General features: G+C 37.0%; 1 protein-coding gene across 1 annotated transcript; it reads right to left on the minus strand.

The window, feature by feature from the left end:
* Positions 1 to 294: 294 nt before the first annotated feature.
* On the minus strand, positions 295 to 6447 carry LOC133141260 (uncharacterized). Its single transcript, XM_061261745.1, has 4 exons — positions 6159 to 6447; positions 2703 to 2751; positions 1909 to 1968; positions 295 to 1462 (listed from the first exon to the last, which is right to left on the minus strand). Exons 1-4 carry the CDS (start codon positions 6252 to 6254, stop codon positions 1011 to 1013), a joined length of 657 nt encoding a protein of 218 aa, XP_061117729.1. The 5' UTR covers positions 6255 to 6447; the 3' UTR covers positions 295 to 1010.
* Between the last annotated feature and the right edge of the window lie 7221 nt (positions 6448 to 13668).

Consider the following 13668-nt stretch of genomic DNA (forward strand, 5'->3'; position numbering starts at 1 on the left):
CTGGAATGCAACAACACATTAGGCTACAAAACTGGTTTCTGTCATCGTAGAACACTAAACTTGATTCGTTGGGCTTTATAAAGGGAAGATACCCAGAGAATGTTAATATTATACAAATAAGTTATTATTATTGATTTGCAGTGTGGACAGTAGGTGCTGTATCCTAATGTTGCTCATATAAATCTATAGCCCAATAGCTTTAGTGTTCAATTGTAAACAGTGTGGAATCTAGCAACATGAATGCCAATAGTTTTCAAATGCTTATGGTCTAGTAGGAAGACAGAGAGGCAAACGTTTCAAAAATATCTTTATGTACAAAGGTACATTGTGACATGAGGTGTATATCACCCTACCAGACAAAAAAATAAATTGGGAAAGGGAATCATTGCTCACAAGGCCAGGACAAAGCTAAATCCTCAAACATTCTTAAACTGTCGGTCTTTTCATTACACTTAGCTCCCCAATAATTTTAACCAAAAACATACATTTTTTTGTCATAAATACACTCATATTTTACTACGTCAAAAAACATAATTTCAGACCACATTACATTTGTAAATAAATTAAAATAAAATAAAATGAGTTTCATGATGAAGAGTCTGCACCCTATACACATCACTAGATGAAAGTCATTTTAGTGGATGCAGATGAATATAGGAGCGAATATTTGCACTATGAGTTCATTTCAGATTGATATTTGTAGTTTTGACAAGCATCACAACTTTTATGCAGCATCACAGTAAGGTACTGTATATTGGTGAATGACAAAGGGGTAGCAGGTTTTTTTTTACCACCCATTCTTTTTAATTTGAGCTTGTCCAGAACCAACATTCTCGTTTTCTCAGTAAATTGCTTTAAAAATTTGTGAAAACTCAACAAAATCAGGAGAGCACAGCCACAACTTTCCGCAACCTAAAGTTCCTAAAGTTTTTTTCAAGAGTATTTGGATAGCTGGAGTTATTAACAGACATTCCTCTGTTAGTCATTGAGAAAATTTGGCAATCTGGCATCTATGGAAGGCATTCTTGTGTGCATGGGTCATCTGTGCCATCTGAGTATTTAACGACAGTTAAGAACGTTGAAGTTGGGCGTCTCCCGTAGTCCACCAGCTTCGGAGGAGAGGTCACAACAGTCAAGTTATTTCTAGGTTCCAACCACAACAAAATGGGCTTGTTAAGGATCACATCACTTTCCCCACTGCCACAGTGTGTTAGAAAGCTAGCGGAGAACTGATCGGGGTGCTCGGGGTGCTCGGGGTGCTGCACGTCTACCCTCAGCATGAGGCTTTCCCTGTGCTGACTTGGCACCTTGAAGGTGGCTTGCACAAAGACCAGGTAGAAACCCCTCTTCTCCACCACAATCTTGGTGCGCCCCTTATCTAGGTGCATATTATTCGGGTAGACGTTTTCCTCCTCCCACAGCAGGGTCCCCTTTTTGTTTCCTGTTCCCGTTGAGTTGATCGCTGTAACAGAGGGAGGAAGGATTCCGTTAGCAGAACTGTCTTTAACCCTATCAACTCTGCCCCCTTGTGGTTGAGTCGTTGACATCCCAAATTATTGTTGTGCTCATATTTCTAAAATAATGAAAACTGCAACTAATTCAACCACAAAATAGCAATGCCAGTTTGGAAAAAATACTCTCCGCTAGCGAGAACCAAAATTTTGGTGCTTATCAGCCTCTTATTTGCAAAGCAAGGCAGTCCCCTTCACCGTTCACAAACTTCACTTTTATTGCACGTCCACCTGACAAATTTCCAGAAATATAACTTTGTTTTGCAAATGATTTGATAGACATATTTATGGAACCAAATATCCCACCTGGTTATGAAGCTACAACTGTTTTCTGACTAACATTGAAGTTTGTATCGTAATCCGTGCAGCCATTTTTTACGAAAAGGGTTATCCTCACCTGCAAGAAATATTGAGGCTGTGGAGTTAGGAACTTGGAAGAAGTTGCTCAACTCTGCACCTGCAGAACAACAGTAGACAAATATGAGAGAAATATTTAAAATAGTAGATAAATATTTTCATTAAGCGCCTTCATTCATGATATAATACCTCTGGAAACAACCTCTATAACTATTTGATGATTATGATCATCACTGTTATTGCTATCAATGCATCCTGTATACCTTGAAATACCTCAGTCAGGGCCAGTATTCATATTGCACCATACATCATAAGATCACAAGACACCTAATATGCACCATGAAATGAGTGACAGTTCAAATATGAGTCACATGCACAGCTCTGGTGAGGGAGTAAAGTTGCAGGTTGATGAGATTTCATTCATCTCAGTTTGAAATATGAGTTCCCACAGTAAACCATGGCATTGCTTTTCTATTTGTGTGACCTCCACTTTTTATCAGGCATACTTCATTTTATTGTTTTATATTGAATTAACCTTGCTAAACTATCCCTTATAGAACAATACTTTAACTTATTTATTAAACTGAGCTTCAATCTACAATGCCCTACAAAAGTTTTGATAAAAGGTAGCAAAGAACGCTGTACAAAATAAGAAATAAAAGCAATAAGCTATATTGTGAAATTGTCTATATTGTACAATTGTTTTCTACATTATTAGTAGAAAAGGGCTTTGTTCAACAAGCAATGTGATTTTTCAAAAGATGTTATTATGTTTTAAAATAAAATAAAAATATGATAAACACATAATGATCCATTTCAAAGTCCCAAACCTACCAGTGAGCTCCACACATCTGTTTGGATTAGGGCAGGCAGGTTCTTCATGCTAAATAAGGGGAAAAAGCATTCTTCCTTTTAGAATTTTGCATACATTACATACCCCCCCCCCCATTTATACAGTGCCCCCTACATAATGTTTGGCACAAAGACCCGTTATGTCTTGATTTGATTATGTACGGCACTGAGGACCCAGACGCAGACCAGGGGATAATCCAAAACATAGTTATTTATTCCGAGTTCGTAAACCAGGAGATCCAAGACAATGACAAAAACAGAAAGCAAAAGAATAGTCAAGAAAACAGGCAAAAAGGTAAAAAATCCAGTAAATCAAAAGGCAAAAGTACAAAAGGGCGAAGGCAAAAACCGAAGTCACTAAAACAAAGCATATAATCAAAAACCAGGAAAGCAGAAGGGCAAACAAAACCAGAGGGCAAGGCAAGCTCGAAAATCAAAGTCAAAGGGGTGTCTTTAGGAATCTCAAGATATAGGCGTACAAGTAATTCGGCTCTATAACTGATCAACGTTCTGACAATGGGTGAAACGGAGACTGAGGTTTAAATACATGAGGGAAGGTGACAATCTAGGCGGGGCTGGGAAAAAGGTGGGCTAAACAAATAGACAACAGGTGGGGAAACATAATAGGGTAATAACATCATAACAGGAGGGAGACGAAAACGCGGACTGGATGCACGTAATCAAACATGTAAAACATACGGCTCCGGATTAGGGAGTAGACATTACAGAAGTTACAGAACAGTGCAGAAACACTAAGAGATTGCGTTAGTGAATTAGTTACATGAATATTTCTAACTACCCAATAAAAGTGACTGTTACTTAGTTAGACAGACAGTAAGTGTATTCATCGGATTAGTACTGTACAATATCTAGATTAGTAGTAGTTAGTAAGAATAGTGCTTTACAACATTTAACTACCAAGAGAAGCAGGAAGTAAGAACTGCGAGATTGGAAAAAACTTTGAAATACCGAAAACTACCATAAACACCCGAGTAGTGGGACAGGCTGGTAAACATTCAGACGCAGACATAACAGGGGATAACAAATGAGAACTGTAATGGAAAACAATAACCAAGGATGTCTGAAAAATGAATAAATAACAAGAATAAACATAAATACAAACAGGACAGATACAGAAACATTTGCCACAATTTTAGTTTCACACAATTAACATGTGCATCAAGCGCACATACAATTTGGTTTCAGCATGTAGGAATTGCAGCAGTGTTTATACACACAGTAGTCCTCTCATTTCAGGGCACCATAACGTTTGGGACAGGTGGCTTTCCAGGAGTTTGTAATTACTGAGGTTTGTTTAATTGCCTCATTAATGCAGGTATCAGAGAGCTCTCAGCACCTAGTCTTTCCTCTAGTCTTTCAATCACCTTTAGAAACTAGTATTGCTGTTTATCAACAAAGTTGTGTCAAAGAAGCCTTTATAAGACTTGAGAATCCGAAACTAATTGAGCATGCCTTTCATATGCTGAAATAGAAAATGAAAGGAGACAATAAACAAGCATGAGCTAAATATGGCTGCAATATAGGCCTGGCAGAGCATCACCAGAGAAGAATCACAGACTTCAAGTGCACATTGCATGCACAGTTATGCAACAAAATACTAAATATAACAACTTTCATTTACATAACATTGCTTGTCTCCCAAACATTATGTTGCCCTGAAATGGGGGGACTACGAATAAACATTGCTGTAATTTCTACATGGTGAAACCAAAATGTATAGAAATGCCCTTTATTAAAATCTGACTGTGCAATTTAACAATGTATGATTCTTTTAGTTACCAATCTCACATTTAGGAGTACAGAGGCCCAAACATAACAACAAATAACAAAAAAACAAAATAAATGGAAGGCACTGTACATCAACACATATGTGCAAATATGTGTAGCTTTCACTGTGCGAAATTGTCATTAAGTCATTTGTCTAAAACATTTGTCTAAGTAAATAAAAGTAAATGTTATGCTACAATTACTGATGCAATACTTAGGATGCACTGAGCGGTCAGAAAATGACCGAGATAGCCATGATGATTTTCTTCATTTAAATTGTAGAGGAGTTGTTAAAAAGCATAAATAAATTATCTGAACTAGATGCAATGTTTGCAGACGATTTACAAATTTACAAGTTAGATTTTTATCTACTATGATGATACAAACAATCTGTTGCTGATCAATCTGTCTAATTAGCTTTGTGACTTAAGCAAGAGTTGCTATTTAGATTTGTTTCCAAGAAAATATAAATTCATTAAAAGCATGTAGCAGTCATTTAAAAAATGTGTCCTCAATATGATGCTTATAATATGTCTGCATTAGTGTACCCTACATATTTGATGCAACTTATTTTCTCATGATTCACGGACATACAGTAAGGAATTTAACTGAGGCTACATCTAAGTTTGTGTAAAGCTCATATACGTTTGAGAGTGCCTACGTACATCAAAGAAACCACACATACTCATACCACTCAGTTAAATGTGACCCCTCAATTGCAGCTTGGTACTATACATCATTCCTAATTTCTAATGATGTTGTTTATCCCCCCTCACCCCAAATTAAAGAGGTCATCTGTATGTACTGTTCTTACTGGATGCCTGGGGATTGCTATCCATGACCCAACTCCGCCAACACCAAATCAGAAGTCCACTGATCTCCCCAACCTTTCTCCCCCTTGCTACTCATTGACAGGCATTCATAATATTGGAGGCAATGGAGATGCAAAGGAAAGTTTCAGGAAATTAACCACAAGAGTTAATTCAGTCAATTCCCTTAAACCATTCGAGTCATCAATTTCAGTAGAGTAAGCCGATACCCTGGTCATCAATGGTCATCAGTTACTGTTTTTAATTTATTTTTATCTGAGTTTAAAAAGTTTATTCATTTTGAAAAGTACTTAGTTTTTGCATTATGCAGATTTCACTGTTACTTCATTTCTGATTCTTTATCATCACAAAGTATCGATAGACTGTCGAAACGGAAGTACAGTAGTTAACTAAAAAATATACGCTATTTAAATGGCGGCAGTTTCAGTGTATGACCACATCATGCTCGCCTTAGACGAAACAGAAGCACAACTTTATATGAATACGACAATGGACAACAGTCTTAATCAATTTGATTGATCTAGCATGAACGTCAGACGTTTTAACTACTTAACCTTAAAAACATCAGTTTCAAAAAAAAAAAAGTTTTTTACACCGACCCGTGAAATTCTTACCATAGGAAAACATTAATATTGTCATATATTAGATGGATTTATACAGATGGACAGATTTGAGAATGTCTAGTTATATATGCTAGAAAATAAATTGTCGTTTGATCATGCTGATTGATGTTTTCTATCAGGCGTTTTAACTATTCGACTTCAGTATATAATGCTCAACATATAAATTAATACTTTTCAACAACCCTTGAAATTCTTACCTTTGAAAAAAATATTCCAGTTGCCACAACGATTGCAAGCAGTGTGAAAACAACCACGAACAAACGCGCCCGATTCATGAAGGTCTCGTGCACCATCTTTCAAGTTGCTAAACCAAGTCAGGTTCTTCAAGTGCTCGCAACTCGGAGTTACTTAGGACAGCGTTTCCATTGCCGCCGATAAACAGTCTCCCACACGTTATCTAATCTGATTTAGCCTTTCAAACTCTATAAAACAGTATTTCTGTTACACCTTCAGCTGAATGTCCCGTTAAGATTCGACCTCCCCAGTCCCCCCCCGCATTTTCTGGTTTCCGCTGCGAGCTTGGGAGATGTGCAAAAGTGACGTCTAGAGGACGGGGAAACAACTCGACTTATGTTAATTACAGTGGGTATAATGAAAACCTAACCAAAGACCTTGTCTTCTCATATGATATAGCTAGTACAAATGCCAAATGTGGCAGGAAATGCGTATTTTTCAGCTAATCATAGTTCAGAGGGTTATTTTCGTGTATATGTTATGTACTCTAGCCTACTCGAGTCCTTTTTAAAATCACCGCCAGCTTAGTCGTTTCAGAATTTTATGTAAGCTGAATTGCTGTATTTCTGCTACAACTGAGGACTTTGCCTAAAAGCATGAGCCTACATCATGTTAACAGGAACCTCAGGTAATTCATTCAGAAGGCAAAAATGAAGCTAATTCTACTATTTTAATTTTCAATTTTGGTTGTTTTGGCTGCATTTGGAACATTTCTATTTGATATGAAACTATTAATATGATTTTAATGTGCCAACTGTTAGCTTCAATTTGAGGGTATTTACATCCATATCAGAGATTTCTATAGGAATTGGAAATATATATATATATTCTTCAAATAAAGTTGAGATATACATATGTCATTGCATTTGATGACTGCCCCCACATACAGTGCATCACTGGACGTATTCTCAGGCTCTGTCAGACCTGTACTGCCTCTTTAGTTCCTGTTTGTTTCAGGGAAGCACATGTTTAATTTCCTGTTTGTTTCAGGGAAGCACATGTTTAATTTCAGGTCAGGTGATTGACAAGAACAGACACTTTTTGATCCTGAAAAACGTTTTGCTTGCTGTAGCAGTATTTGTGGTCATTGTCCTCCTGCAAGGTGAAGTGCCATCCAATTAATTTTGAGCTATTTGGTTTGATCTGAGCTAATAAGATGTTTAGGTACACTTCAGAATTCATCCTGCTGACGTTACTTCATCAATATCAGCAGTCACATCATCAATATAGAGATGTAAGCCTGTTTGAATAGCAGCAGTACATGTCAAAGCCATACCACTACCTCCACTGTGTTTCAGAAATAAAGGAGTGCTTTGGATCATAAGCAGTCCTTTTTCCATCACTGTGTTACAGATTAATAGTCATCTCATCCGCCCGTAACACTTTTTAAATGTACTTTTTTTTTAAGCAAACTCTAACCTGCCCCATTCTGTTCCTGAGGCTGAAAAGTGGAGTGTTCCTGAGCAGACTGACAGTTGAAAATGTGATCTTCTTCACAACTGAAAGTATTCTTTTGTCATTCACTACAGTGGACTTAGTTTTCCAGGTTGTTTGCAATTACAGAGCTCATCAGTGTGTTCTTCCTTATTAACAATGTATCAAGCAGTTGATTTTGTCTCTGATTGATTTATTCAGATTGTTTAGCCTCATGCTGGCCTGCATTACTGACACTCTTCTTTGGTCCTTGAAGATAGTTAACAGCATCATATTCCAAATGAACATGCCACGTTTGACCTCATATTAATTATATTGGCTCATTTCAAATCCAATCCCATAAATTAGGCTCCAGAATAATTGGCACCCTTGATATATGCACAAAAAAAAGAATACAGCTATTGACATAAGGTTACGTGATACTTGTATGCTAACGTTACCGTATTTTTGTGGGAGTGTCTTGTGATTGCCTGGACGGGTGGCGTTCAAAGGTTCGTTCACGAGTTTGAGCAACCGTTACCTAACGAGAAACACAAACTGGAGATTCAAGCCAAGCACATCCAGTGAGGTTTGCCCCATATTTATGAAACGGCTATGCTGACGGTGATTTTAAAAAGGCCTACACTACAATTTAAGCATTTCATCCAAATAATCTCAATTGAAACAAGCGTGACCGTGCTCCTTTAAATTGTACCCCTGTGCCACTGGCAGCAAAACAATCTCCAAAACACTCTTCCAGTCTTAATTCAATTTTATGGTCCTTTTTAGACTTGGTGACCCCAAGATGCAACCAATCTCTGCAATTCTTAAACCGTGATCATTGGGTTCATTATGGCCTCCCTCACCATCTTCCTCACCATCCATGGGGGTTTGCAGCCATCCTATATGTTTGAAATGTTTTTTTTTTATTATTGCCCTTACAGAGCTAAGTGGTATGTTTAACCATTTATGTATTTTTTTGCACCCATTACTAGACTTGTGTCAATTATTCTCTGTGTGGCGGCAGTGCTACCCACTGCACCATCCGTGCCGCCCTTGAACCATTTTTGGGGTGAACCGGACAGCGCCGCCTGAAGAAAGAATTAGCCCCCCCTGCAGCGGGGGCTTTTTCTCAGGTGGCGTGCTGGCCCCAGGAGAGAGACCCCCGTGCCGGCGGGCCTTCTCCTTTAAAAGGGCACAAGTGAGATTAACTAAATTAAGTAAAATTGTATTGCCAATTTCACGTTGTCTGATTTTATTTACAATAATTGTTGGGGCTGCTAATCATTTTGATACCTATGTTTTTCAGAAAAAATGTGATTATTTAAAGTAAATGTATTGAACTAAAAATATATAGTTTCCCTATATGTTTTAAGATAACACATAGATTATTATCTGTGCTGTTTATTAATTGTCCATACTGCCTGTGGACAGTCTCTGTGGGTATTATAGTTTGGCAGAATTTCCACCCAGTGATATACAAGTTCGTATGCAATGGAAAGTACCTGTATGTGATTGTTCAAATAATCAGCAATCCGTAGTCAATGAAAAAGAAAGCCATAGCTGCAAACTGAGATATATATATATTTTTGAAAGGATTGTTTGACTGCATATTGTTATTTCTTCAACGTTCCTTGATTGAATTTTGGTGTGACTACCAAAGCAGTCATTCTTTCTTTAATTTTTGTCATCATTTAAATGTCATCATCATATCTTTCCAGAGAGCATACTCTTTCCTTCCTGTCTTTTTGCTAGTAATGTGACTCACTTACTGTCTCTGCTCTGCTCACTTTCCAGTCACTGAACTGTTTCCAAGCAAGTCTAAGACACAGGAAATTTATATTTCGGAATATCTGACAGTTGTCTTTGTGTACAATAAACATTAAGCACCCATACATTTTTCTGTCCGCAAAAACAAAAAACAAACAAGCAAATTCATAAGACAATCAAGAGAGCTGTGGTGTTGTGTATGTTTCCACTGCACAGTATATGTTTATTTGAGGTACTGGACTGTAATGGAAGACAATGAGTCAGACTTGATTTTAGGAAGCAGATTTTATAGGTCTTTGAATCCATTTTCTTCATAATTTTGGTACCACACATATCAAACAATAAAATATCTAGGTCAGAAGTATGGAATATATGAATAGTTATTTTCCCTTCTGCAGGACAATATTCTAGACAACTTTCCAGGTTTCCATTGGTTTCTGGTATGTAGCTGTGTGTTGTGTACCCCATTGAGCTTCCACGGTACAATCAGAGTGCAGAACAAACATGGTATGAGAAAAGAAACCCTTCCTTTAAGAACTCCAAAAGCAAAGATGTGGTGCTATAGTACTACAGCATGATGGTTAGAGAACTGGGCTTGCGACTAAAAGTTTGACGGTTCTGCAACTTGAATTGCTTCAGTAATATAAAATACAAATAAGTACTCTCTTTGTAAGTAGGAGTAAATATAATATTCAGCAATTAAAGTATTAAAGAACTTATTTCAAAAAAACCTTTTTGTCATTCTCACACCTCAATCACGGTCCTGCTTTTGAACATAAATACACATAGGTACTTTTAGAATAATAATAACTGAAATGTAGCTTAGCTCATGATAAGCATAAAAACTTGCAAATAGCTTGCAAATAGCTAACATCTCCTGAACCTTGCACAGTTATGCTATGTATTTCATGACCATTTGATTTTCAATATTTAGATTCAGCATAATTATGATGAAAGTGCTTTAATCTTAATTCTAGTAACAACTGTATGAAGCTTGGATAGGCAATATGACAAACACACATACACTATGACACTATGAATATGACACAAACTTTATTTGTATCATTAGACCCAGAGGAAACCCATATGATTCATTGACTCTTTATGTGACGACATATTCTGCAGAATCCCTTAACTGCTGTGGAGCCTGATACTCCTATGTGTGCACTTATGCCAATTATGATCTTGAATAGAACCATATATAAGCTAATTAATTTTACAATGTATAATTAAGTCACCTGTACACTTGTGGAGAATGTTCCCTTCGCATAAATGCAGTACAGGAAATGTAAGTAGTTTGACCATTGCAGCAGAGAATTTCTGAGATGTCAAACCTAATATGACTTCTTTTTCACTATTGGGTTGAGTTGGGTGTTGAGCCATGAATTACTCAACAGCTTTAAAAAACCACATGAAACATTGCAAAGGTTAATCACCCCTACAGAAATGCAAAAAAGTGAACACTTTATTAAGTATTTATAGGACTTCTTTTTTAGACTGTCGACTTAGAGTTATGATGTGTATTCGGAGATGGTCTTCTGCATACCACTGTTGTAACAACGACATCGTGGGGCATGTCCAGCTGGGAAGAGGAGGCTTTGGCCTTGCAGCAAGTAAACCAACTTGGCATAAGGCCTCAACATCAGAGTGGAGGAAAATGGTGCTTGAGATCAGAAGTTTCTGAGATACTCGAACCACCCTGTCTGCCACCAACAATCATTCCACGGTCAAAGTCACTTAGATCACATTTTTTCCCCATTCTGATGGTTGATGTGGACATTAACTGAAGCTCCTGACCCGTATCTACATGATTTTATGCATTCCACTGTTGCCACACAATTGCCTGATAAGATAATTGCATGATTAAGTAGGTGTAATAAAGTAAAAATGTTCCTAATAAAGTGTTCAGTGAGTGTATATTCATGTTTGTTGAGGTAGCCACCTGGGTATGATAATATACAGTGGGCTTCAGAATTATTGGCAGCCTTGATAAATTGATTGGATGTAATTCCTACACAGATCACCCAATATGGATGTAATTACCCTCAAATTAAAGATGACAGTCTGCACCTTAACCTCATTTTCATTGTTTCATTTCAAATCCAATGTGCTGGGGCACAGAGCCAAAAAAACAGAAATTGTTCCACTGTCCAAATACTTAAAGACTGCACTGTACATTTACAGAAACTGAAGATCACTGTTTGGACCACTTCCTTTGTGGAAAAGATACATTTCAAAACCATTGTTCTATTGAGGAAATTCACACAGAGTACTGTTGTCAAAATTGACATCAATGATACAGAATCTACAGCAGCTGGTATCCTAAATAACCTAATGCATAATGCAGTAATCATTACACAGCCAATCTGTTCATACTGAAACTAAACTAAAGCCAGCAAAGTTATCTGAGACACCAGACAGCTTTACTGTCAGTGGACACTGAGAGTAGAAAAATACTGTCATTAATAAATAGATAGCCTGTACTAGAACAGGTTGAACATCTTTGGCACACTGTACCACTAAATCGAATGTTAAAACAAAATATTAAACACGATTTGCTGATTAGATAATCAGAGAAATAAGTAGGTATACAGGTGTTCTTAATAAAGTGCTTGGTGAGTGTATATTTAAATGCAGGGTTATTAGCAAGAGAGGAGCAGTTTATCTGGCAACACATATCAGACTGATATCTGGAAAACAACCACTGCCATCCAGTTAGTTTACAATAGAATGGTACATTTCTCTCACATAGCCTAGTATTAAAATATGCACTAATGTACCATTTTGATTTACATATTTAAAATATCTCATATCTCAATATTTTTGGAAATGTGTGTGCAAATATATGTGCACACACCGGATTTATCAAACAAGCATATACTTATGAATATATAGGCCTAGGCTTTTTTTGCATCCACGTGTCTATGTTGATAAATATCAATCAATTGTAAACAAAAAGCGTGTGCACAAAATTTATGATTAGCATAAATTGACACCCCTAAAACACCATGGGATTCAATTCCAGGGAATTTAACCCCATCTACTCTGCCCCCTTGTCATCTCAAATTATTGTTGCGTTCATATTTATATCATACAAAAAACTGCGATGTAATAAAAAAGCGAAACGGCAAAACAAGAAGTGATGTAATGACACAATAAAGTTCCTTTACATGGAGATCGAATTTGAAATTGTATTGCCAATTTAACTTTGTTTGACTTTATTTAAAATAATTGTTAGGGGTGCCACTTGAGAAAAAATGAGATTAATGAATAAAAACATTTGATATAACATAACATATTCTTTATTATGTGTTGTTTATTATATGCAGCCAATAATGCCAATAATGCCAATAATAATGGCAATCATTTTGGAGCTGACTGTCCCCAGGATTTTTTTTGCAAGCATGTGAATGTGTCACACTTTTGCTAAGATTGATCTGGGGCAATTTCAGTCCTGAATTTCTAGTAGATGGGATCTGGCTGTTGGCAACAAACACTGCATGTGTCAAAATGTGCATTTCTCAGAATGGCACCAGACACATCAGTGACATACTATAACAAGTTAAAGAAATCATATTCTTGTGCTGCGAGTTGTGAAAACAGGAAATGTGACTCACTCCTCTGAACGGTTTTGTCTTTGTACGACCCCTCTTGAATTGGTTTGCACTGTCTTTCAACTTCAGAGATGCATAATTCTGGTTCTGACTAATTGAAAACATTTGCAAAAACATATAGCCAGTGATATTCATTGGTTTCTCAAGATTCACAAAGGGACCTAAGTCTAAATTGTTTATGCTTAACATTTCCTTTTTGGGGGATTTGGTCACATCTGTGAGGAGTAACGGTCACAGCATACAATACAAAGCTACATCCCCAAACCAAGGGGAATGTTTGGCTTAGGGGTGTAGCACTAGGAACACATAATCCAGAGCAGTCATGTACTTTTAGAAACATAAGGGTGCTAATGTTATTATTGTGTAACTATGGTGTACTAAGACACTCTCTCACCCTCACTATTTTTTATCTGTTCACTTCGGCGCCTGTCGAAAAGGAAGGGCACAGAGGTGATGAACGATGTGATAGGTATCATGAGAGGGCCATTCTGTCACATTTGGGGTAAACAGTCAATGCCACTCACTTCCCTGCATCATCAGTAGTCTTCTTCAAAGTAAGGAGATACCATCAGACTTCTGGTACCTTTCAAGTTTTTTTTTAATTGTACTGAACTGTGGAGTGAAATGAAAAAATATATATTTTTTGTGATACTGCAGCTTTGAAGTGATAACAACC

This window comes from Conger conger, chromosome 11 (genome assembly GCF_963514075.1).
Source record: "Conger conger chromosome 11, fConCon1.1, whole genome shotgun sequence".
Taxonomy (NCBI): Eukaryota; Metazoa; Chordata; class Actinopteri; order Anguilliformes; family Congridae; genus Conger; species Conger conger.

Coding starts and splice junctions, on each gene's coding strand:
- LOC133141260 (XM_061261745.1), bottom strand. CDS start 6,254: ATGGTGCACGAGACCTTCATGAATCGGGCGCGTTTGTTCGTGGTTGTT. Junction 2,752..6,158: donor CTGGAATATTTTTTTCAAAG/GTAAGAATTTCA, acceptor CCCCTTATTTAG/CATGAAGAACCTGCCTGCCC. Junction 1,463..1,908: donor AGCCTCAATATTTCTTGCAG/GTGAGGATAACC, acceptor CCTCTGTTACAG/CGATCAACTCAACGGGAACA.